The 27,295-nt window shown below is 40.5% G+C and overlaps 1 protein-coding gene, 1 long non-coding RNA gene and 1 pseudogene across 4 annotated transcripts in view; all 3 read left to right on the top strand.

Annotated features, from left to right (window-relative positions):
• Positions 1-1,004: 1,004 nt before the first annotated feature.
• Positions 1,005-1,880, top strand: LOC117077471 (annotated as a pseudogene).
• Positions 1,881-7,847: 5,967 nt separating this feature from the next.
• Positions 7,848-8,452, top strand: LOC117077467 (MAPK regulated corepressor interacting protein 2-like). The gene is given in 3 exon segments (XM_033201161.1): positions 7,848-8,157; positions 8,160-8,186; positions 8,189-8,452. Coding segments are annotated over 3 exon segments (471 nt in total). The 5' UTR covers positions 7,848-7,877; the 3' UTR covers positions 8,353-8,452.
• Positions 8,453-9,591: 1,139 nt separating this feature from the next.
• LOC117077470 overlaps positions 9,592-27,295 on the top strand; it is a 102,674-nt gene continuing 84,970 nt past the window's right edge. For all 3 annotated transcript variants that reach the window (XR_004434781.1, XR_004434778.1, XR_004434779.1), the window contains exons 1-2: positions 9,592-9,703; positions 19,947-20,099. This is a non-coding gene — a long non-coding RNA (uncharacterized LOC117077470). The remainder of the gene's footprint in view (positions 9,704-19,946; positions 20,100-27,295) is intronic.

Below are 27,295 nucleotides of genomic sequence, written 5' to 3'. Positions count from 1 at the left end.
CAGCTAAGCAAATACCTGAAAGGCCAAAGAGACTGGGTAATCTGGTGTTCCCCTTAATTATCTCTGTCTATAGAGTTTTAATCTGAGAGTTTCTCTTTTGTGAATTCTTTGACACTTTTAAGGAGAATTTTGCATTTCATGCTATATATTTTGTTTCCAGTGGAGAGATATGGAGGAGAAATGGTCCAAATATTATAGCCAACCATAAACAAAAACTGAATTAAGCCTAAATGTATTTAACAAGTTGAAATATGACTAAGCTGTTCAGTAATATTTGTCATTTATTTCAATGAATATTTTCCTTAACTTTCTGAAGAAACTAAGTAACTAATTTCAAATGAGAATACAATGAAAACAAAAAATAAAGTGAAATAAAAAATTTAAAATATAAGGTACAAAATTAATGATATTAGAAAGTGCTTGTGTTCCCATGTTAAAAGATGAAATCATGAGACAACCTTTTAGTAATTTCTGATAGGGGTTTATACGTATTTATATATGTATACCACTCAAAGTCCGCATTTATGGCATGAAGTGATGAGCGTTATCTAAGCCTTCCTCTTAGGGCTCCAAGAAAACAGGTGCCTCTCATTTTACAGAGTCTAACCCCACAAATGGAGAAAGACTCCTTGAGGGCATGAATACTGACAAAGGCTATCTCCTTGACCAAATTGTAGATAGGCTCCTCTGAGCCCTCTTTTTGACTGAGATCATTCTTAAGTACTGTCTTTGACTTGCCTAATCCAGTTTCAATACGAATCTTAACTCAGTTTAGCAAGAATTCCCCTACCCTTGATGTCTCCTCTCTGTGATGTTTCATGCACTGGCACCCCTCATTCTGCTCCTTGACTGTAAATCCCCAGCTGCCTTTGCTATGCTCAGAATGGAGACTGATCTATTTCTCACCTATTGTAATGTCCCTATTGCAATAGTCTTGAATAAAGTCTTCCTTATCACTTTAACAAGTGCCAGAATAATTTTCTTTTTAACAATCGCAAGCCAAGTCAAGGAACATGTGGCCTGCTGCCTAGAAATGCCCCAATCCTACCCTTAATTTTCAGAATTGTTTTCTTCCTCCTAGGCCTAGCTCCTTGAGATTTGCCCCTAGACGTAAACAATTTGGTAATGTAGGGAAAATGCTTGAGATGTAAAACCGAGTTAAGGGCAGAACTCCAAAGACTAGGTTAAGTGGAAATTGCGTTCTTGAAAGATAATATTGCCTGATAAAAGTGGGTGCTTTAAGGTGGGATCTGAACATGGCGGCGGTGGTAGCTGCTATGGTGCTGAAGGGTCAGGGATGTGGGGGGTGAGAAATGCCTGTGTCCTCCGGGGGATTCTCGCAGGAACCACAGCTAACACGGCTTCCCATAACAGGACCCAGGCACTGCAAACCCACAGCTCCCCAGAGGGCAGGGAGGAACCTGAACCCCTACCCCCCGAGCTGGAATACATTCCCAGAAAGAGGAGCAAGAACCCCATGAAAGCCAGGGACTGGCCTGGGCCATCGGCTTCCCTTGTGGTATCCTTCTCTTCATCCTCACCAGCGGGAAGTGGACAAGGACCGTGTGAAGCAGATGAAGGCTCGGCAGAACATGCGGGTGTCCAACACGGGAGAGTATGAGAGCCAGAGGTTCAGGGCATCCTCCCAACGTGCCCCGTCCCCTCATGTTGAGTCTGGGGTGCAGACCTGAGGAACGATGCAACCCTCCTAAACTGTGTTGACTGCGAAGTCCTCAGGTTTGGCCGGGATTCCAGTTCTCGTCTCTGAGGTCCACCAGAGGGCGCATGAATCCCAGGCTGCTGCCAACCCCTACCCCGCCCCACACCCAGGAGCCAGCCAAAGGCAAATAAAATTATTGAGTGTTTAGTGGGAAAAAAAATTCGGTAAAAAAGTGGGTGGTTTAGGCCTTGGTTTGATTGCAGATGGAAACAAAAGCAAAATTCCAGCAGTATGAGCAGGTTCCCCAAACTGGGCAAAATGCAAGGCAGCCATGTTTGGTGGTGCCTTTGTCTCTCAGTGGCGTTTTTTCACACAAGAAGGGCGGGAGAAGAGTGCCCCGAGTCAGGCTTCCTTGAAAATATGCAGCACTACTGCCCCCGTGAGGAAATTATTTAAAGACAGAATACGCCATTACAGCGTTCTTTCCCTGAGACCCAGCTGTTGGGGAAGGGCTGGTCTGTGGGTAGGTGGAAGAGGCTGGGGCTCCATGCTGAGCCTCCTTGCCTTCTCCTCTATTGCCTTAACAGAGACCTGGACATTGGTGGTATCTTGGTATAAAACCTGGAGAGTGAGGGGCTTAGAGTGAACCATCAGCTACCAGGCGATACTGGCATAGAAGTCGTGGGGTTGGTCCTCACTTCCTCCTGGTGTGGTCAGGACTGGAGGGACCCACTCAAACACGAATGCAAGCTCTTGTGGACATCTGTCTTCTGTTCCTGTCCCTTGGAGCGAGAGTTAGCAGGCTTTAATGTGGTACCACCATCCTATGGTGAAGGCCTTATTATATACAAGGATTCCTCAAGGAAGCTATGGAGCATTGGTTTCTTGTGGCAGCCGTGTCAAAACACAAAGAACAGGCCAATTCCAGGTGATGTATTGCAGAGGCAAGTGTGCTTGCTGAGGATCTCAGGTCACTCAAACATCTAGAGATTCACTGCCTGCAGCCAGGAGGAATTGAAGACAACTGGGGCCACGTAGCCAAACCAAGAAGTAATGAAACGTCTAAAGGAGTAGATATGAAAAAACAGATGGAGAAGAAGTAGTCCAAATACGTTAGCCAAGCATAAACGAAAACTGAAGTGGAATTCAATCTAATTTATATGTTTTACATATGACTAAGCTGTTAAATAATATTTATCATTTATTTCAACACAGACAGTGAAAAGTATTGAAAAGTCCTTGCCTGTCAGATGTGTCATTCCTTGTGATATAATTCTATGACTTCATACATGCCTGTTGTAGAAGGAACATTGTAAAGAAATGTGATTATTTCTAGAAGTGCAAAAATCAGGTGGCAAAAATGATGTCACTGAAGATCATGAAGGAGGACACGTTGGTACATCATCCCTCCACAAAAGCAACAACGAGCCAGGCATGAACTAGAAAGAAGTGTCAGAATCCACTTTTACAGAACTCTAGAGCTTGTCAAAAACTTAAAACACGCCGGGAAGCGTTGGTGAAGAAAGAAGTGGCTGCTTTGTGGTGAGAGAGCAAGAGAGCTGCGGCATTTTAAATTGCCTGTCTACCATCCCCCAGCCTCCACAGTGCCTTCAGTATAGCTCCCACCCTCGTACATAGGTATAATACAGAACTTATTCTCAAAGAATTGTTGCATTCCAGTTGGACCTGTCTTTTGGCTCCCTAAAGGATTGGTGTAATCTTGCTTTTGTTTTGCCTCACTTAGAGTGTTTCCAGGTTTGGAACAGCTTCCTGAGGGGCATGTGTTGAAAAAACTTAAAGACACAAGTATTGGCTATAGGAGTCTGGGGCAAGGGACAACAGTTAAACAGTAAACAGATGGAAAAGCATGGGAAGAAAGAGGCTATGAAAGGAAATACTTGGGGGAATAAGAACTTTAAAAAGTTCTTGTATATACTAGAGAAATAAAAAGCCATGCATATGCACAGGGCTGGACAATTATTCAGAAAATGCCTGAGAAGACCTTAAGGTCTCATATCTCACTAGCTTTCAGGCCCCTTGCAAGCTAGAAGTGAAGACTACAGCCTGGCTAGTTGAAAGAGTGCCCCAACACACAGAGCCAGCCTTCAAGGACTTAGAGAATACTTCTCTTTCTTTCTTAGGCTCCACGTGTTTAAGGAAACTGTCAGAGTACTAGGTGACCACTAAGCTATCAGAACACTGACTCCAGTGGCCACAATGATAAAAATAAAGACTTTACAAAAATATTTAAGAAAAGTTACTAAAAAAGGAAATAAAAAACAACAACACACAAGTGCTATCAACTCCATGGGGTGGAGAGGGAAGTGTGTTTAGAAATCTAATTTCCAGAGTTGATACAGTATGATATCAAAACATCTAATTTTTAATGATAAATAAAAAATAAGACATGCAAAGAAAACAAGAAGGTATGGCCTACTCACAGGGAAAAGAGAAATTAATAGAAACTGTGCAGAAGGAAGCCCAGGCATTGGGCTTACTAGAAAAGAGTTATGTCAACTCTCTTAAATATGCTCAAAGTGTTTCCATAAATGAAATACAAAGAACTAAAGTAAACCAAGAGAATAATGTCTCACCAAGTAGAGAATATCCATAAAGAGAGAGATATTATTTTTTAAAAAAACAAATAGAACTTTTGGAACTGAAAAGTACAGAAACTGAAAAAAAAAAAAAAAAAAAAACCACTGGAAGTTTCCAACAGCAGATTAGAGCAGTTAGAAAAAAGTCATTGAATGTGAAGCTAGAGCAATTGAAACACATGAGTATAAACTGCAAGAAGCTCAACAAACTCCATGTAAGATAAACCTGAAGAAATCTACAATGAGAAAGTCTATAATCATGCTGTCATAAGACAAAGACAAAGCAAGAATCTTGAAAGCGTTCCAAGCGAAAGGCCTTAATTATATACAAGGACTCCTCAATAAGATTAGCAGCCAGTTTTTCTTCAGAAACCATGGAAGCCAAAAGGCAGTGGGATAACATATTTAAAGTTGTAAAAGCAAACAACTTGTCAAAAATTCCATATCCCCCAAGACTAACTTTCAGAAATGAAGGAGAAATTAAGACATTCCTAGATAGAAAAAAACTTACAGATTCCGCCAGTAGTAGACTTCCCATAACAGAAATGCAAAATGGAGTCTCTCAGGATGAACTGAAAAGACGCTAGATAGTAACTCAAAACCATATGAAGAAATAAGGAACAAAGAAAAGGGTAGCTACATAGATACATAAAAAAGCCAGAAGAATTATATTTTTGGTTTATAATTCTCTTTCCCTCCCATATGATTTTAAAAACAAATGCATGAAACAATAATTATAAGTCTGTATTAATGAGCATTGTACAATGTTTAATCATGTAGTTTGTAAAAATAACACAAAAGGGATTAGAGCTTTAAAAGAGTAGGTTTTATGTACTATATAAACTAATTTGTAGTTTAATAAAAATTGATTGCTCTAAAATTAAGATATTAATTGTATTCTGCAGGATAGCCATAAAAAATTAGTATATAGGGAAAAAGAAATAGGAATAAAAATGGTACACTAGAAAAGATCAATTAATCACAAAAGAAGGTAGGAATTATGGAATTGAGAAAAAAGCTATAAGATATACAGAAAATATATAGCAAAATAGGAGGAGTAATTACCTCTTTACCAGTAATTACTTTAAATGGATTAAACTCTCCAATTTAAAGGCAGAGATTGGCAGAATGGATTTTTTAGAACATCCAACTCTATGCTGTCTAAAAGAGCTGGCTTTAGATCCAATTCACAAACGGTTAATAGTAATAGCATGAAAAAAAAATTCATGTAAAAAATAACCAAAAGAAAATTGGTCTGACTGTCCTGATACAAGACAAAATACACCTTAAGACAATAATTATTTCAAGAGACAAAGATGGACATTATATAATGATATGATCAGTCTGTCAAGATGTACTAATTAAGCATACGTATTTATTTTACAAGAGTCCCCAAATACATGAGGCAAAAACTGAACAGAACTAAAGGAAAAAATAGAGAGTTCTAAAAAACAACTTGGTGACTTCAATAACCACTTTATTTATTTATTTATTTATTTATTTATTTATTTAGAGACAGAGTCTCTCGCTCTGTCACCCAGGCTGGAGTGTAGTGGCACCATCTTGGCTGCAATCTCCGCCTCCTGGGTTCAAGCGATTCTTATGTCTCATCCTCCTGAGTAGCTGGGATTACAAGCGTGCACCAACATGCCCAGCTAATTTTTGTATTTTTAGCAGAGAAGGGATTTCACCATTTTGCCCATGCTGGTCTTGAACTCTTGGCCTGGAGTGGTCCACCCGCCTTGGCCTCCCAAAGTGCTAGGATTACAGGCATGAGCCACGTCACCCAGCCCAATACTCCACCTTAAATAATGGATGAAACAACTAAACTGAAGATCATTAAGGAATTAGAGACCTAAAAGATATAAAAATATATCTTTCCTTGGAAGTTAAGATTCCATCACCTACCATGTAGACCATGCTATACCAGCAGAAGGGAACTGGCTTTTGTGACATCCTGGCCTGTGCCTAACTCTCTTTTAGACTTAAAGGATGGCCTATGGACATAGGTGTACTGACACACAGGAGTGCCTTGCAGAGGCTCCGGAAGCAAGCACGACGTCTTCCAGGTATTTTGTGAAAGAGAAAAATGATCTTTAACCTTGCCTTCATATATCATCTAAAGAACACTCAGAGAAAGCCTTGACTAGATGAGTTAGGCTCCTTAGGTAGCCCCTTCAGCCTTCACAAAGCCTGAATTCCATTCTCTGTGGCCTGATTGGCAGAGACATTCTCTGCCTCTGATTTAGGGAGAAAAGCAAACAGTTCGACCTTGGGGATCAAACCATGTAAGTTTGCTAACATAGGTAAGAGAAATGGCAAAGTCAAGGGCGTTTTACTTCTAACATGTGATAACCTTGAATCAAACGTCTAAACATGTATGTATTCTAGAGAGCCGATATGCACATTGTAATGTATCTGTAAATGGAAAAAATTCAAACAAAACAACTAACAGTGTCTACTTCTCTAAAGCTGAGTTTTTTGAGAGCACATTTTCCAGTTTTACCTTTATTTATAATGAAGGCTTGACACATTGATAAATAAGGCTTAGTACTGATAACATTCTGAGTAATACCATATTTTTATCTAAAAATAAACGGCACTGTTTACATGCTAGGATGATTAAATGTCTTGCTCTTACTAGTCAAGAAAATTAAAACCTTCTAACAAATTATTGTTTAACACAAAATCCAATTAGCTGAAATATGTTTAGTGACATTTTAAGTAGCCTTTCTATATAAAAACCGAGAAAAATGATAGAAGGAAAAACATTAAATCAGAAGGAAATTTCACATAAAGGGTGTTATTTGATGTTTATAACAAAAAAATTCCTGCACATGTACATTCCCTCTAACCCCCAATATAATGCAAATAGAAGAACAAGCAAAATGCAATTGAGAAAAACAGTAATTGAATTTTGATTGAGTTTCTGTGATAGAGAATATGCCTCATTAGCTTCTGTTATAATTGTCCCATTTTTCATTTTTTTGCCAAATGTTTATATTATCCTTAGGATTTGAGCGCAATTTGATTCATTGTTATTTTTGAACAATAAAGAAATGTTATGAGAGTTAGCAATAAAGTACTCTTAGTTACTCCATACCATTGGAAATTTCCCATTACCTGATATTGTGTGAAATATTCAAGGCACTAAATACTACCTATAGTTTGATGAGGATGGAATTGAAAGGAATAATTAATGTGATTGTGTGTGTGTGTGTGTGTTGAACACCTTGTTGTGCAAATAAGGGAGTATATTAATAAGCCTCTATCGATTTAGTAAAATAGTATCACCTCTCGTGAACAATCATAGAATCCATTTGTAATATTTGAATACATGTAGCCATCAAGATGCTGATGGTGGTTGCTTCATGAAAATGGGATTTACGATTAAGCGTTTTTGTTTGTCCTTCATATATTTGAATATTCTAAGAGATTTCTCAAAAAGTTGATATTCATAATTTGAGAAGCAATCAAGAACAAACGTGTGCTTAAAAAGTTGGTGCAAAATCCTTATTGACCACAGATGGAATTCAGTAATTTATATTTCTTCGAAACATAGAAAAAAGGGAATATTGGGATCTGGCCGGGGGCCTGCGGCGGTCTGGGAGCGGCGCGCCATGTGCACCATCACCAAGGGGCCCAGCAAGTTGGTCGCGCTGCGCTGCACAGGTCCCACGCAGCAGCAGGTGGAGGGACGGCTCGACGAGCTCCTAAAATGCAGGCAGCCCACGCCGCCAACCTTGCAGCCCCAGCGGGCGCAGCCTTTCGCGCAGTCGCCGGGACCCTGGCCCCTGTTGAGTCCAGGGCCAAGGCTTGTGTTCAATCGCGTGAATGGCCGTCGGGCCCCCTCCACGTCCCTATCCCTCGAGGGGACCCAGGAGACCCACACACTGGCCCACAAGAGAATGTCCGCTTTGTGTCCGAAGCCTGCTGCAGCAGCAGCTGGATGGTGGCCCAGCCAGTGAGGGTCGGCCAAGCCCTGTGCAGTATGTGGAGAGTACCCCCAATCCCCGGCTGCAGAACTTCATGCCCATTGACCTGGAGGAGTGGTGGGCGCAGCACTTCCTGGCTAGAATCACCAGCTGTTCCTAGGGGCTGCTGGGAGGGAGCGCTGCTATGGTCGACCTATGGCCAGGAGAGGAGCATGGCGTCCCGCCCACCCACTGCGCCTGACTGGGTACGGGCCACACCTGAAGTGCCAGCATTTGGACTTTTGCACATGTTGTTCCGTAGATCCGGCTGTCCCAAGCTGCTATGGCCAGGGGTCGAACCCGTCTGACCTCAGTCCTGCTCACTGTGCCCAGGGACCAGAGACCAGTCCCTGGGAAAGTCGGGGAGGAGCTCCAGGCTAATAAAGTCGAGAAGCTGCCAAAAGAAAGAAGGAAGGAAGGAAGGAAGGAGGGAGGGAGGGAGGGAGGGAGGGAAGGAAGGAAGGAAGGAAGGAAGGAAGGAAGGAAGGGGAGGAAGAAAGAAAAAGGGACTACTGATAATAGATCCGCATTTTGAAATTGCTTGTTTCTTGGTGGTGGCATTAACTGTGACCTAACTGCTTTTCTATATACAGGGCTACTGTATCTGAAAATATTGTAAAGAAGCAGATCTAATTTTGAGAAATGCCAAAAACAAGAAGGCACTCTTAAAAAAAACCTAGCATCCCACAAAATATTTAAGAATAATCTTTAAGAATATTTAACAAGTTTGCAAATGTTTAAGCTACAATAAATGTAGAGAACATATTTGAGCACTGGACATACAAATACATGGGAACTTGAAATAGAGAAGTTCTTATATGACCAATGGAATACGTGAATGTGTGATAAAACCATTTTAAAAGTCATTTTCTCTTGGGATTGAGAGACCACTTATTTATGGTATATATACACCTATGTGTGTACACATGTTTACTGACTATATTTTAGCCATGGTAATCATTTCAGTTATCTTGCTTTGTGCCTATATCTGTATGTATGTGTATATGTACTATTTATACAAAACAAGATGTTAAGGAGAGTTTGTACATGCATTTAATGCAAGCAAATACTTTCCCTTCAAAACTTTGTCAGAATACACATCTGGTCTGATCCAAACCACTACAGATTAATCCAATTTTAATATAGATTTATTTTTTGTGTGAACCTAAATATAGTAGGCCTATGTATGTATACATTGAAAAGTATGGAAGAAAATAACCCAACATATTATCAGTTGTCTTAACAGATTTTATGATGGTGTTTTTCTTCTTGGTGTACACAAGATTATTTTTTAACTACGTGGCAAACATCATACTCTCTTAATTTTTTTTTTTTAAGAGACTAAGGTGTCACTATGTTCTTCTCTGCTCCTGGGTCCAAGCTATTCTCCTGCCTCAGCCTCCCAAGAAGCTGAAACTACAGGAACACGCAACTACCTGGCTTGCAAATACCACTGCTAATAAGAAGATATTGTAAGTCTGATACCTAAGAGATAAGAGGTAACACACACACACGCACGCAGGCACACACACACATACACACACACTCAAATCACAAGAAGAAGCTGAAAAATATTAATGACATAGGAACATGTGGAAAAATAAATTATTCACTGTTAAACATAGGACAATTTTTAAAACTCTGTAACTTTTTTTTTTGAGACAGAGTCTCACTCATTCTGTCGCCCAGGGTGGAGTGCAGTGGCGTGATCTCGGCCCCCTGGAACCTCCACCTCCAGGGTTCAAGCGATTCTCCTGCCTCAGCCTCTTGAGTAGCTGGGACATCAGGTGTGGGCCACCATACCTGGCTCATCTTTCTATTTTTAGTAGAGACAGGGTTTCACTATGTTGGCCGGGCTGGTCTCAAACTCCTGACCTCAAGTGATCCACCCGCCTTGGCCTCTCAAAGTGTTGGGATTACAGGCGTGAGCCACTGCGTCTGCCCCCAAACTGTGTAACTTCTAATGGGAATTTATACGGATGTAAGTGTATGTATCATGCTCTGTGGAGCAATGTATTACATACAATGATGTATGCTGTCTTGGCCTTCTCTTAGGACTCCTACCAAACACTGTCTGACAATTCATCAGGTAAGCTGAGAAAATGGAGAAGGACTGCCTGGTTGTCTGGGGAGGGGAATAGGTCAAAGATCACCTAGACTTGTGAATTGGTGGCTCATGATGATCTCCAGGCTTCTGACAATTTATTCTCGCCTTTCTTCTCTGATCTGTCTAATTTCCTGCCTGAGACAGACATTTTGATACCATGTGAAAGTGCTGAGCTAACCCACATAGACTAAGTCTGGAAAACATTTAATTTCTTGAAAGAACAAGATTCCTGATGAGGATGGATGGTTTAGGACTTGACTTGATTTCACATGAAAAAGAAAAGCAAAAATACAGGAATTTGCACAGGTTGTCCCAAACTGTGCAAAATGCAAGGCAGCCATATTTCCTGGCGCATGTGTCTCTGGGTGGCGTTTTTTCAGACAGGAAGGAGGGGAGAAGACTGCTCCAAGACAGGGTGTCCTTGAAAATCTGAAGCACTACTGCCACCGTGAGGAAATCGTTTAGACAGACTAGGCCATTACAGCGTCCTTCCCGGGAAGCCTCGCTGTAGGGGAAAGTCTGGTCTGTGAGGAGGTGGAAGAGGATTGGGCTCCAGGCTAGGTCTTGTTGCCTTCTCCTATAAGGCCTGAAGAGACACCTGGACTTTGGCGATATCTTGGTGTAGAACCTGGAGAGTGAGGTTCTTGGAGTGAAGCAGCAGCCGCCAGGCGGTCCTGGTACAGGAAGTCGTGGGGCGGAGCCTCGGTCCCTCGATCCACCTGCCTTGGACTCGCAAAGTGCTGGGATTACAGGCGTGAGCCACCGCGCCTGGCCATCACAAAATCTTAATTGCGTTCTCTGTGTCCTCATAAACAGCCATTCCCTGCCTCTGTCCCTCCTGGTGTGGGCAGGACAGCAGGAACCCTCTCAAAGACACATGTAGATTCTTATGGGCATCTCTTTCCTGTTTCTGCCCCTTGGAGCAAGAGTCAGGTTTTCACGAGCTATCATCTTGCTATGGATCTTTGGGTCTCTGGTAGCATCGCGTACAATCAACAGGGTTATTCCAAGGGAAGTTTACAGGATTTGCTATTATAACCTTCACTCTCCAGGTTCTGTAGCAAGATACCGCCAATGTCCAGGTCTCTTTTAAAGCCTTAGAGGAGTAGGCAAGGACTCCCAGCATAGAGGCCAAGCCTCTTCCACCTCTTACCTGATCAGATCTACCCCAACAGGTAGCCCTCACTAGAACTCTATAATGGCGTAGGGTTTCGTTAAGCGACATCCTCACGATGGCAGTAGTGCTCCAGATGTGCCAAGAAGTCTTGTCTTGGAGCCCTCTACTCCCGCCCTTCTTGTATGAAAAAACGCCACCCATAGACAAAGTTGCCACCAAACATGGCTGCCTTACATTTATCCCGGTTTAGGGCCAGTTGGTCTTACTGCTCCACTTTTGCTTTTGTTTTCCACTTGAAATCAAACAAGACCCGCCCTCATCAAGAATCTTTGCTTTCAGAAATTAAATATCCTCTTGCCCAAGTCTTTGAGGATATGACTTATTTCACAGAGTTACAGGGCCAGTGTATTTCACGGTATAAAATTATCTTCTTCAGGGATGAAGACACAAAGAGAAAATTACTTGAAGCTTGGAGATCTTCTCTGGCAATCAATTTACAAATTCTGGTGTTCTTTGACCTGGCTCCCCACCAGACAACCAGGGAGTTCTTCATGTTCTAGCCTCATGTTTTGCATTATAGGCAGTAATTTGTCATCAGCCTTAGAGGAGGGATCCGACAGCTGTCATTGCTGCCTGCCACATATACTCCACATGGAATGATACTCATAGTACATATGTTCAATTCCTGTCAAGGTTACTCAGAGTTATATCTCATGGTCACATCGTTTAACATAAAAATACAACATTTCCCATGCGTTACATATATTTCAAGTATTTCCTGAGACTTTACACAGTGCCTATGTGGGGAATGGATGGGTGCGTTATGTTTTCTCCCTTACAGCAAGAGTTAGCAGGCTTTCAGGCAGTGTCACTCTGCTGTGAGGCATGAGTCATTTGTTGCAGCAATGTGAGAACACCAAGGACAGACCAGTTCCAAGTGGGATATAGTAGGAGCGAGTAAGTTTTCTGAGGGTCTCAAGGGTACTCAATTGTCTGGAGAAGACTAGAAGGGCATAAAGAGAAATTGAACCACTGAGCATCGAGGAAGAGTTACATCTTCTTCTAGTGGACTGCTGTACATAAACACATAAACCAAGAGCAGTGAAAGGGATTGAAAATCAATCTACGTTTTAATAGTATTTGTTGGAGATGGCATTACCCATGAACTCACTTCACGTTATCACGTATGACTATTGTGGCAGGTATGTTTTCAAGAAGCATGATTGTTTCTACAAATTCAAAAACAGGTGACAAAAGTGACATCAATGAAAATTATGCATTAGGGAACTTCTGTAGTCTATCTCTCCGGAAAGGCAACTCAAAACAATCAAGAATCTATAATTAGAAGATCATTGTCTCAACACAATATATGGGGCATTTATAAAAAGTCTACAGGTAGTATTATACTCAAGAGTGAAAGACTGAAAACTTTCCTCCTAAGATCATGAACAAGGCAAGAATGCACACTTTTGCCCTTTTCTTGAACAGCACACTTAAAATTCTAGTCAGGGTCATGGGACAATGAAGATATATAAAAGGCATCCAAGTTGAAAAGAAAAAAATGGAAATTATCTCTCTTCATAAAGTTGATGATCTTATAAAAATGCTTAAAAATGCAGAAAAACCATATTAGAGCTAATGAATAATATTCAGCAAGCCCCACAGGATAGAACATTAAATGGTAAAAATCAGTTATAGTTGTGTACACTAGCAATGAAAAATCTGAAAATTGAATTAAGAAAGCAATTCCATTTATAATAGCTTCAAAATAAATCATATTTTAAGGAGAATGTTTCACTAAACAGATGAAAGACTTGTACATTGAAAATCACAAGTATTGGAGAACTTAGATTACCTAGATTTTTAAAAAAGACATCCTGTGGTAATGAGTTGGAAGGCTAAACATTTATAATATGGCAATACTAGCCATAGAGATCTACAGATTTAATGTAATCCTAATTATTATTCCCATGAGCATTTATTTTTGGGAAAAAGAAAGAGCAAATTCTAAAGATCCTATTAAATTGCAAGAGATCTGAGTAACCAAAGCTTGAATAAGAAAAACCAAGGTGGAAGACACACTTCTAGATTTCAAAACTTACTAGAAAAGCTAGAGTAATCAAAGCAGGGTGATGATCAAATGAGAATACACACAGTGATTAATGGAAGAGATGAAGAGTCTGAAAATAAACCAAGACATTGTGGTCAATTGACTTTTCACAAAGTTATCAAGTTCATTTAATGAGACATGAATAGACCCCTTAAGAAATAGTGCTTAGACAACTGGTTATCCACATGCAAAAGGAAGTTAAACCTCTACCTCACATCATATGCAAAACTTAACTCAAAATGTATCAAATGTCTAAAGGTAAGAGCTAAAGCTATAAAACCTTCAGGGAAACTATAGGAATAAATCTTCAGAACTTTAGATTTGGCAATGATTTTTTAGCTATACAACCAAAAGCACCAATAACAAAAGAAAAAATAAATTGGACTTCCCTGGAATTAAAAACTTTTTGCATCGAAGTGCACAATTCAGAACTTGAAAAGCCAACTTACAGAATGGGAGGAAATATTTCCAAATCAATTATCTAAAAACTGCGAATATCCAATACATATAAAGGACTCTTAAAAACAACAAAAGACAACCCAATTTTTAAAAAAATAGGCCAAGGGAGAGTGAGATCACCAAAATGGTAGAGTGGAAGCAATCTGACGTTATCCCCCAAAAAACTAAAAACAGCTGTCTAGTGCCGAGATTGTCACAATCAATACTGCAGAACTGAAAATTGAGACTATGACGATCTGTGGGGCCATAAGAAAGTGAATACATATGAGCAGCTAGTAAGATTAATGGACTTCTCTCTCCATGATTCTCCAACCAGAAGCTGCTAGGCACCACGTAGAAAATTTCCCCTGGACTCACAGTTTCCTCTATAAAATGTGAGATCCAGGCAGGCAGCTAGGTTCTCTCCCATTTTGGTGTCCTTTGCAGGAATGCTGTTCTTGCCTCACTCCCTAGAGAGCAACCTGACTGCCTGTAGGAAGAAAAATCTCTGAGGGCAGTTAGAGACAATAAGTGGAGTCGAAGCTAGCAACCCCAGTGCATTAAATTTGGGGACTCCTCTTTTACTCAAAGAAGACCTCAAGTCAGAGAGGGCATCAGCAGCAACATGAAAATGAACAGGAATGAAAAAAGAACAGGAAAGGCTATACTTTGGCTGGGCATGGTGGCACATGCCTGTAATCCCAGCACTTTGGGAGGCTGAGGCAGGAGAATCCCTTGAATCCAGGAGGCAGAGATTACAGTGAGCCGAGGTTGCAGTGAGCCGAGATCATGCCATTGCACTCCAGCCTGAGTCACAGAGCAAGACTCCATTAAGAAAAAAAAGAAAGAAAGAAAGAAAAGAAAAGAGAGAAAAAGAAAGGCTATACTTAGATAAATAGATTAAAAGTCAAAAACTGTAAAGAGAGACAAAGAAGGTCACTGTATAACAATGAAAATGCCAATATAACAAGAAGATATAACAATTGGAAATATGTATCTACCCAACACTGGAACACGCAGATGTTTGGAGAGCAAAATAAGGCAAACATTTGAAGATCTACACAGAGAGATAGAATGGTGTACAACAATACGGGGAGAATTCAGTACCCCACTTTCAGTAATGGAAAGCTTATCTAGACAAAGAAACATTGGAATTAAACTATACTCTAGACCAAATGAACTTAACTGACATTTACAAAAGATTTCATCCAATTGCTCTAAAATGTACATTCTTGTCATCAGTACATGGAACATTCTCCAGTATAGAGCATATGTTAGGCCACAGAACAAGGCTCAACAAATTAAGAAAATACCTGAAAATATGAAATTACTAGGAGAAAAGATTGCAGAAGTGCTTTAAGACATTGTTCCGGGCAAAGATTTTTTGCATAAGACCGGAAAAGCCCCGACAATCAAAGCAAAAATGGACAAATGAGAGTAAATCATGCTAGAAAGCTTCTGCACAGCAAAGAAAACAATAAAGTGAGGAGGCAACCTACAGAAAGAGAGAATATCTTAGCAAACTATTCATCTAACAATGGAGTAACAAATTGCAATGTAAAACAAACTCAGCTCAATAACCAAAAACGAAATTATCTGATTTACAAATGGACAAATGATCTGAATAGACATTTCTGAAAGAAAGACACAAATGGCCAACAGATATATGAAAAAATGTTCAACATCACTAACCATCAGGGAAACGCAAATCAAAACCATGGTGAGATACCATATTACCCCAGTTCAAATGGCTCTTCCTAAAAAGACAGAAAATAGCAGATGCTGGCTAGGAAGCAAAGAGGAATGCTTATATACTGTTGCTGCAAATGTATATTAATACAGCTACTATGGGACATAGGATGGAGTTTCTCCAAAAAGCTAAAAACAGAGTTACCATATGATGCAGCAATCCCACTGCTGAGTATATATTCAAAAGAAAGGAAATCAGTACAGCAAAGAGATATACGCATTCCCATATTCATTGCATCATTATTCACAATAGTGAAGATATAGAGTCAACCTAAGTGTTCATGGATGGATGAATGGATTAAGAAAATGTGGCATGCATATAAAATGGAAGATTATTAAGTCAGAAAAAGGAATAAAATCCTGTCATCTGCAGCAACATGAATGGAACTGTAGGACACTATGTTAAGTGAAATAAGCCAGATACAGAAAGACAAATCATCACATGTCCTCACTTACATGCAGGAGTTAAAATAATCCATCTCATGGAACTATAGAGTAGAATGGTGGGTACCAGAAGTTAGGAAGAGAGGGGAATAAAGAGAGGTTGGTTAATGGCTACGAAAATACAGCTGGACAGAAGGAGGAAGTTCTAGTGTTCAATAGCATAGTTAGGGCAACCATAGTTAACAATAATTTAATGCTTATTTTTAAATACCTAAAAGAACATTTGAAATGTTCCCAACACAAACAAATAATAAATGCATTAGGTGTTGAGTATCCCAGTTATCCTTTTTTGGTTATCACACATTTTATGGATGCATGAAAACATATGTACTACATAAATATGTACAATTATGTGTAAATTTTAAAAATAGGCAAAGGTCTTAAATATACGATTCTCCAAAGAAGATATACAAATAACCAACAGTTCTATGCAAGATGCTTCCATTATTAGTCTTTTCAGAAACGTAAATCAAAACCACCTCATGATACCAATTAACACCCACTAGAATGGGAATTACTTAAAAAGAACAAATACCAGTTGGATGGTAGAGAAATTGGAACTCTTCTAGAATGTTGGTGGAAATGCTACGAAAAGCAGTTTATTCACCTACTACGAAAAGCAGTTTATCAGTACTTCAAAAATTTAAACATAGAGGGAGCGGTATGAGCTAGCAACTCTACTCCTAAGTATACACCACAAATGATTGAAAACAAATACTCAAACAAGTACATGTATATACTCACTGTATATATTTATTAACAATACCCAAAAGGTGAACATAAGCAAACATCCATCACTTGATGAATGGATAAACAAAATGTGATATATACATATGGATATTATTCAGCTACAAAAAGAAATGAAGTACTGACATGTATTACAACATGGACGAAATTTGAAAGCATGCTAAGTGAAAGAAGAAAGACAAAAAAGTCTACTTATTGTGATGATCAGTACTGAGGGAAAGTAGATTAGTGTTTGCTAGGAATTGGGCATACAGTGGAATGGGGAATGACTGCTTAATGAGTTCAGGGTTTTCTTTTGTGGTAATGAAAATGATTTGCCACTACATAGAGGTAGTGCTTGCACTGCATTGTGAATGTACTAAATGCCACTGAATTTGAACATTTTAATGGTTATTCTTATGTTACATGAATTTTACCAACACAGTTTTAAAAAGTGTCAATATTTTTAAACCTATCATTATTTCCAAGAATAACTAATTATATTTGAAAAGTACTTAAGTTATCAGTGAAGAAAACTTGTTTTAACAATTATACTACAGGAGAATTTGAACATGAATTTATAAATGTACATATTATATGTGCATAGGAAAGAGATCATAATACATAGCATAGATATTTAAAAGTGATTATTTCTTCTCAGTAGGTTTGACCTACCATATGTTTTCTGCTTATAATTTCTTAAATTTCTTCTAGAGTAAAATATAAAAAAACTCAAGCACTAAAAAGTATATATTGATATGGATATATTCAAAGATTATAAAGTGATGCTGAAGATTTTGTACAAAATTTCAAACAGCATGAATCCAAGTATATTGAATGTAAAATGTGTGTGGGACTGTGTGTGTATTTATATCTGTTTATATGCATGTACAGATTTTAAAATGCCATACATATTTTTTTTTACATAGGGTCTCACCCTGTCTTCCAGGCTGGAGTGCAGTGGCATGATCATGGCTCACAGCAGCCACGACCTCCCTGGGCTCCAGTCATCCTCTCACCTCCACCTCCTGTGCAGCTGGGCCCACAGGTGCATGTCACCATGCCCAGGTATATTTTGTATTTTTTGTAGAGACAGGGACTCGCTTAATTGCCCGAGATGGTCTCAAACTCCCAGGCTCAAGCAATCCTCCTGCCTCAGCCTCTCAAAATGTTGGGATTATAGTCTTGAGTCACCACACTCGGTCAATAGTTTATATTTTAAATCATGGTCAGTGTTATAGTGAGTATATGTTTGAATATGATACTTCTGGCCCACAAATTCATATCTTTAATTCATAGTTATATAAACAGAGACATTAATGAAACATTGTAGCTGCATGTGAGTGGTGTGAATACATCCGTCTTACAGTTTTCTTAGGGTTCACATCTAAGTGACTGCATGTGAGAGATGCCTATTTCAATTATCATGTACTGAATTTTGTTTTCCTTCTTTTGAGATTTTAAAGATAAAATTTGAAGGTAAGAATTAGAGCTAAAATCTCAAGAATAATTTTAAAATCCTCATTTTCAGAGGTATAAGCATGTATAATATACATATTTATATGATATGTAAATATTATGTGTTTATATATGTATAAACACATTTTTAGATTAAAAAGAGCAATCAGAACTAATTTTTTAATGACTAGTACAATCACAAATTTCTTTGCATATAATTTATTGTCTAAAATCAAGAAATTGCAAATTTTATATGACAATGTTAAAAATTGGTCAGGAATCAAATTTTAGAATGAAAAGTTTTACTTTACAATACGTAGCTAAATCCATTTTTTTTTTTTTTTTCTGAGACGGACCCTTCCTCCGTTGCCCAGGTGGTGTGATGTCAGCTCACTGCAACCTCAGCCTCCCCGGTTCAAGCGATTCTCCTGCCTTAACCTCCCGAATAGGAGTAGGTGGGATTATAGGCACTCACCACCACACCTGGATAATTTTTGTATTTTCAGTAGACACAGGGTTTCAACATGTTGCCCAGGCTGGTCTCAAACTCCTGACCTCAAGTGATCCGCCCAACTTGGCCTCCCAAAATGTTGGGATTACAGGCTTGAGCCACTGCGCCTGGCCTGAATCCTATTTAAATGTAAATTTATTGTGGCATTTGACTGTTTGACTGTACATACAGAACTTTTATCTATGTATTGAAAGTGGGAGCAAATATGTAAAAGGGTACCAGTGTTTTTTATTTTTATTTTTTGAGACGATTCTCATTCTTGTTGCCCAGGCTGGAGTGCAATGGTGCGATCTTCGCTCACTTCAACCTCGACGCCCTGGGTTCAAGCGATTCTACTGTTTCAGCCTCCCAAGTAGCTGAGATTATAGGCATGTGACACCACGCCCAGCTAATTTTTATATTTTCAGTAAAGCCGAGGTTTCGCCATGTTAGCCAGGCTGGTCTCGAACTCCTGACCTCAAGTGATCCACCTGCCTCGGCCTCCCAAAGTGCTGGGATTACAGGCGTGAGCCACCGCGCCCAGCCTCCAGTGTTTAATACACAGTTGTATGGCATTGCTTTTCTCTTGATCACCACATCTTTTTAACTTCTTTGCAAATCCCACCTCTTTGTTACTAATGTGAAAATATAGGACTGATTCCTAACTGATAAACAGTAACACACACACACAGCAAACTCATAGGACATAGTTGTAAGCCATTGCAGTTTAATGAACCAGGAAAATGTTTGTGTTACAATGTTATATAATGAAACCGTAAAACAAAATCCTGGGATCTATCTGATTAGCATTTATAGCCATTCCTGTATTTGTGTACATTCAAGTAGGGTTGTATGTGTCTGTCAAGCTTGAGAGTTATCTGGACTCTGTTAGAGCCCCACTAAATAGTGGCCTCCCTCTCAACGTACAAGGCTTACTGAGTAGGTCTGAACATGGAGTAAAACTCCCAGGCAACCTGGATAGGGAGTCTGGAGAAGAAACACATGGCCTGGTGCCTAGATTTGCTCTCCTCCAAGACCTTAAATGTCAGCATCTTATTTTTTTTCTTTCTCTTTAGACATGGATCCCTGAGGTTGGTCCTCAATACTACAAGGCAATTTGGTATCATAATAGAACACTGCAGACACAATGCTGAGTGAAGAAGAGTAGAAATGGGAAGACTTGGTTGAGCGGAAACTGAATTCTTGAAAACAGGAGATGATCGATGAGGGTGAGTGGATTACACCTCAGTTTAATATCCAAGAAATGCCAAAAGTGGAATACCTTTACGCAAATGTAGCAAAATGTTAGGTAGCCATAGTTTCTGGTATCTTTGTCTCTTCTTGGCCTTTTTTTTGAAACGTGATGGGCGGGAGAGGAGCGACTGGAACAAAATTAGCTGGCTTTTCTCGCACAACACTGCCATCGTGCGGAAATAGTTTCATAGCATCCAAAGCCGTGAACGTTTTCTCCCTGTAAGCCCTAGCAGTTGCGGAAGGAAAAGTCGCCCAAGACAAGTTGACATTCCTACCCTTTTCTCTGAGGCCTGGCAGAAACAATGGACAAATGCAAAGTCTTAGTGAAGTATCTGCTGAGTGAGAGACCAGGACTAAGCCAACTGCTTCCAGGAAGTCCTAGTACAGGAAACAGAGGACAGGGCCTCAGTTTCCTCATAGTGGGGACAAGACTAGAAGATGACACAGCCAAGTGCAGACCCTTGGGGCATTTATGTTATGAATATGCCGTTGGGAGTTTTAGGCAATCTGGCTGTCCCTGTGTTATGGGGCTGTGACATTTACAGCAGCATTGTTACATTGCAATGGACAGGCCAGTTCCGGGACCATCTATCTGAAGCCAGTGTCATTCACATGGTCCTCAATACACAAAATTTTTAACACCATTGCCTACAACTAGAGGGACCTCTGTAGAGGAGTGAGGATATATTAACATGCCTATGAGGGCCAGATCATCTTTTAGGAGAGCCGAGTTGCTAAAGTGGATGAAGGCCAAGAATGTGATGGAAGGCCTAAGCAATTCTCTGAGCGCACAAGCCAGCAGCTTCTGTGACTTTATAAGTTCAGGAGAAAGTCTTTTGTCATAATGGGACCCCGATGTCATCTCAGTTCTCTCAAGGAGGGCAGATAGGTGGCTCTTTCCTGTTCCATGTCCTTGAGAAGTATGGCATTGTTTAGGCCTGAGCAAATCATTATGTACTGCATCCAAGCTAGTATTTTCTCTAGCAGCTTCAAATCTATTTCTTAATGAAGACATCCAATCTTTGGTATGGAGACCTCCAGATACTCTCTGACTCATAATTGAAGAATCAATAAGGGTGACTAAAAGGGTATGGGTGACTTGATCCTCATGACATTCTTCCTCAAAGTTTATTATCTTAGTATCTGAATTCTTAATGAAAGGAATTAATGTTAGTCTGGTTCTACATTGTGACATTACAGTGCTTCAAGAGGTTGTTCAGGTATGACCTCTCCTGGCCTCTGAGGATTCAGGCAGGCATTCCAGGGTAAGGCATTCTAGGGTAGCCTGGCTTTTTTGACAGCTTTGACTGTGTCTAGCTCTCACTCTAGCTGGTTTTGTTGAGTGATGATCTGCAGACATAGATGCTATTGGCATGCATGAATGTCCTGGAGACTCTAGGGGAAACATTTTTCCATGATCCTTGTTCCTGGAAAGGATGAAAAGAATATCTTACCTCCCCGGAGTATTTCACCTAAAGTAAACTGAGACATCTGCTAAACTGCCTCCCTCCTATGGAGGAATAGTTTGACCCGACCATTTTCATGGAAGAATACAGACCTACCTATGGGACAATGTCTCATATCTGAAGGTAGAAATGCTGGTGGTGCCAAACCTAGAATTCTTTAGGTTAAGTGATCTTTTATTCACCCCTTGCTAACTATCTTTAATAAAGAGGCTATGGGCCTGGGCAGTGGATGGAAGCCTGGAAAGGAAATCACAGCTAGCCAAGTACCAGTGGCAGTGACAAGGAGATTGATTGGTTTATTCTGCAATGAAAGGTAGTGTGGAGGGGCAATGAGTCTATCACTCCCATTTAGGTTGGATACATGTCATTCATCTGCACCAGGTAGTCCCTTTCCCTCACAATTTCTTTCTTTTCTTTTTTTTTTTCTAAGGCCGAGTCACCTTCTGTTGCCCAGGCTGCAGTGAAGTGGCATGATCTCGGCTCACTGCAACCTCCGCCTCCTGAGTTCAACCAATTCTCCTGCCTCTGCCTCCCAAGCAGCTGGGACTACAGGCGTATACCACCACAAACAGCAAATTTTTTTATTTTTAGTACAGACGGGGTTTCACCATATTGGCCAGGCTGGTCTCCAACTCCTGACCTCGTGATCCACCTGCCTTGGCCTCGCAAAGTGCTGGGATTACAGGTGTGAGCCACCGCACCTGGCCCATCACAAAATCTTAATTGCATTATCTGTGTCTTCATAAACAACCATTCCCTGCCTCTAATTTAGGGAGAAAAGAAAAATTATAGAACCTTGAGGATTAAACCTACCACACGTAAGATAAATGATAAAGTAAAGTATATGTTACTCTACTTCTAACATGTCAGAAACTTAAACCAAACATATAGTCAAGTATATATTCTAGAGAGCCAGTATGCACATTGTGATGCATCTGTAATAATTTAAACAAAAAATTGACCAGGTGCGGTGGCTCACGCCTGCAATCTCAGCACTTTGGGAGGCCGAGGTGGGCGGATCACCTGAAGTCGGGAGTTCAAGACCAGCCTGACCAACATGGAGAAACCCCATCTCTAATAAAAATACAAATTTAGCCAGGCCTGGTGGTGCATCCCTGTAATCCCAGCTACTTGGGAGGCTAAGGCAGGAGAATCTCTTGAACCTGGGAGGCAGAAGTTGCGGTGAGCCAAGATCAGGCCATTGCACTCCAGCCTGGGCAACAAGAGCAAAACTCTGTCTCAAGAATGAATAAATAAATAAATAAATAAATAAATAAATAGTGTCTGCTTTTCTAAAGGAATGTTTTTGAGCATATATTTTTCAGATTTTCTTTCATTTACACTGAAGGCTTGAAATGTTGAAAACAACGCTTAGTATTGATGATATTTAAATGAATTAATGCTCCTGAAAGCTTTGTTAAAATACACACTTGATCTGCTCCAAACCACAATGTAGAGCGTAACCCAATTTCAATACAGATTTATTATTTGCATGAAATTAGGAATGTATATATAGCCGGGTACAGTGGGTCACACTTGTAATCCCAGGACTTTGGGAGGCAAAGGTGTTTGGATGCCTCGAGGTCAGGAGTTCGAGACCAGCCTGGCCAATATGGCGAAACCCCATGTCTACTAAAAATACAAAATAATTAACCAGGACTGGTGGCCTGTGCTTGTAATCCCAGCTACTAAGGATACTGAGGCAGGAGATTTGCTTGAACTTGGAGGTTACAGTGAGCCGAGATTGCACCATTGCACTGTAGCCTGGGTGACAGAGAAAGTTTTGGTCTCCCCAAAGAGAAAAAGTGTGTAGATATATCCACATATATATATTTATTTATATAATATTTTATATTTATATATGTTATATAAAATATATATTATATATAATTATATAAAATACATTATTTGATATAATTATATATTTATATATAAAAATAAATTTATATATAAGTATATAAATATATATTTATATATTTATATATTTTTCATATATTTATATATTATTTCCATATATATGGAATAATCCAAATGGTTATTTTTTGCCTTGACAAATTGTATGGTAGTGCTTTTCATCTTTATTTGTACATTGATTTTTCTCAATCTTTGTCAAGCATTATTCTTTAATTAACTAATAGGAGAATACTGTAAGACTTATATCTAAAATACAAATTATTAAAAAGACACACACAAACACACACACCACTTAAAGTCTCAGGAAATGCCTGAAGAATATGTAGTGTCATGGGACCATGCCGTGTTTTGATGTTAAATGATGAGACCATGAGCTGATACTCTGAGTAACCTAGACAGGAACTGAACATGTGTAGTATATCATGCCATGTGGAGCACATATGTCATGCAGTAATGACAGCTTTCTGGTTCCTCCTCTATGATTCTTGCCAAATTGTTGCCTACAATGCAACACATAAGCTAGAACATGAAGAACTTCCTGGTTGTCGGGGAGGGGGGCCAGGTCAGAGACCACCAAGGTCTGCAACTTGTTTGCTAGAGATCTCTGAGGTTCAAGCGATTTTATCCTTGTCCCTTCATCCCCAAATTTATTCCCTGAGGAGACAGTTTGATGCCATGTAGACTACTGGACCTAAAAGTCTTAGGTAATTAATAATCATATAGACTAGGTTAGGAGGATTTTAAGTTTCTGAAGGAGTAAGATTCCCGATGAGGGTGGGTGGTTTAGGCCTTGGTTTGATTTAAGATGGAAAACAAAACAAAAGTGCCAGAGGAAGAGCAGATGGCTCCAAACTCGGCAAAAAGCAAGGTAGCCATATTTCCTTGTGCATTTGTATCTGGGTGGCGTTTTTTCAGACAGGGAGGGCGGGAGAAGAGGGAATCCAAGCCACATCTTGGCACATCTAGTGCGCTACTGCCATCGTGAGGTGGTAGTTTAAAGACACCCTACACCACAACAAAATTCTTCCCCTGAGGACTACCTGTTGGAGAAGGTCTTATCTGTGGGGGCGTGGAAGAGGCCTGGGCTCCATGCTGATCCTCCTTGCCTTCTCATCTAACGCCTTAAAAGAGATGTGAACTTTGGCAGTGTCTTGGTATAGAACCTGGAGAGTGAAGGACAGCAAATCCTGTACATTTCCCTTGGAAGAACCCTGTCCATTGTGCGCGGATACTGATGCCGCAAGAGACCCAAAGACCTGTAGCAAGATGACAACATGGAAAAGCCGGCCAACTCTTGCTCTAAGGGGCAGGAACAGGAGACAGATGCCCACAAGAGCCAGAATTCGTCTTTGAGTGAGTTCCTGCTGTCCTGCCCACACCAGGATGAACCGAGGCCCCGCCCCGGACTTCCTGTGCCAGGACAGCCTGGCAGCCGTTGCCTCACTCCAAGCCCCTCACTCTCCAGTTTCTACACCAAGATACCGTCAATGTCCCGGCCTCTCCTTAGAGGAGAAGGCAACAAGACCTAGTCTGGAGGCCAGTCCTTTTCCACCTCGGCCCAGAACACACCTTCCCCCACAGCGCGACATCCCGGGAAGGAGTGCGTAATGGCGGAGTCTGTTTTTAAAGAATTTCCTCACGGTGGCAGTAGTGCTTCATATTTTAACTGAAACCCTATTTTGGAGCACTCTTCTCCCGCCTTTTATGTCTGAAAAAACGCCACTCAGAGACAAAGGCGCCACTAAATCTGGATGCATGGAGATTTGTCCAGTTTGGTGCAAACTTGTCTTACTGTTAAATTTTTACTTTCTTTCTGTCCATCTGAAAACAAAATGAGGCCTGACCCTCCCATGCTCCTCAGGAATCTTGTTCTTTCAGAAATTAAATATACTCCTCACTGTGTCTATCTGGATAGGATTTACTACACACAGTTACAGTCCAGCAAGTTCCATAGCATAGAATTGTCTCCTTCAAGTGATAAACTTGGTGGATAAAAGTGCAATAAGGAAAACGTTATTTGAAACTTGGAAGAGACCTTTGGCAAACAATTTACAAATCCTGGTGGTCTTTGACCTGGCTCCCTTCCCAGAAAACTGGGAGTTCTTCATGTTCTAGCCTCATGTGTTGTTTGTAGTCAACAATTCGGCATGAGCCATAGAGTAAGGATCAGATAGCAGTCATTACTCCCTGCCCTATATGCTCCACATGGCGTGATCCTCATAGTCCCTATGTTCAGTTCCTGTCGAGATTACTCAGTTTCTTCTCACGGTCTCAACATTTAACACCAGAACACAGCATGTTTCCATGCATTACATATTCTTCAGGCATTTCCTGAGACATTAGATGTTGTGTGTGGCGGGGATGGGTGTGTGTGTTATGTCCTGTCCCTTGGAGCAAGAGTTAGCAGGCTTTCAGGAAGTATTACCGTATCATGGTCCTTTGTTGCAGCAGTATGAGAACACCAAAGACAGGCCTGTTCCAGGTGTGATAAAGCAGGAGCCAGTATGTTTTCTGATAGTCTCAAGGGCATCTAGTCTAGAGACTGAAAGGACTTAAAGTTTCACATCTTCTAGTAGAGTTGTTTTTTGGTTTTTTTTTTTTAGATGGAGTCTTGCTCTTTCTCCCAGCCTGGAGTGCAGTGGCACGATCTCAGCTCACTACATCCTCCGTCTCCCAGGTTGAGGGAATCTCTTGTCTCAGCCTCCCGAACAACTGGGACTAAAGGCAGGCTCCACTATGTTCGGCTAATTTTTGTATTTTTAATAGAGACGGGGTTTCACCATGTGGGCCAGGCTGGTCTCGAACTCCTGACCTCAGATGATCAGCCCATCTCGGCCTCCCAATATGCTGGATTGCAGGCATAAGCCACTGTGCCTGGTCATTCTATTTATTTATTTATTTAGTGGAGTTGTTACACATAAAGAGATGGGAACCAAAAGGAGTGAAAAGGATTGAAAATCAATCCACATTTTAAAAGTGCTTGTCTGTTGGAGGTAGCATTACCCATGATCTCACTTTGTTAGTGGTGGCAGAGAACCAAGCTACCCCGAGTAACAGGCGGCATGTCCATGTGGGTCCAGAGGAACTTCAGTCCTGGCGCCTCAGAAGAAAGAACTCTACTGAGGGGCATAAAGCAGAAAAAGAGACTGAGGCAAAATTCAGAGCAGGATTGGAAGTTTATTTAACAGGCTTTAGAACAGAAAGAAAGGAAAGAAAAACCCTTGGAAGAGATCCAAGTGGGTGCCTGAATGGCCAAGAGAACAAAAAGACCTTTTAACCTTGATCCTGGGACCTTATAGGCTCACCTCTTTCCCATGATTCTTCCTTTAGGGTGAGCTTTCCGCATGCGCAGTGCTCTCCTTACTGTTTGGAATTGAGCACTGTGCAGTGTGTTCAGGGAGTTATACACATGCCCATCTGAGGTTTTTTTCTTTTTTCTGGTGGCATGTACCCGGAACGTCACATTTTGCCATTTTTTCTCTTAACACGCATGCCCAAGAAGCTGCTTCTCCCTGGGGCCTGCATTCAATTCGCACGCTTAATATTAACAGGTGTGGATCATCAAGAGATTGTCTCTCCCAGGCTACCAAAGTATCATTTTTAGAGGGGCAATATGATCACTGCCGAACCATCATGTTCCTACTGGGTGGGGGAGAGCCCTTTCCTGCCCTGCTCATTGTCTATCTAACTACTTGTAACTACTTTTTCATATGACTATTCTGTCAGGTACATTTTGAAGAAGGATGAGTGTTCCTACAAATTCAAAAACAGGTAGCAAAAGTGACATCAAT

The sequence above is a fragment of the Trachypithecus francoisi genome, unplaced genomic scaffold, assembly GCF_009764315.1.
Source record: "Trachypithecus francoisi isolate TF-2019V2 unplaced genomic scaffold, Tfra_2.0 Lachesis_group6, whole genome shotgun sequence".
NCBI lineage: Eukaryota > Metazoa > Chordata > Mammalia > Primates > Cercopithecidae > Trachypithecus > Trachypithecus francoisi.
Note: the sequence above shows the minus strand (reverse complement) of the source record. Positions and strands in the feature narration are given on the sequence as shown.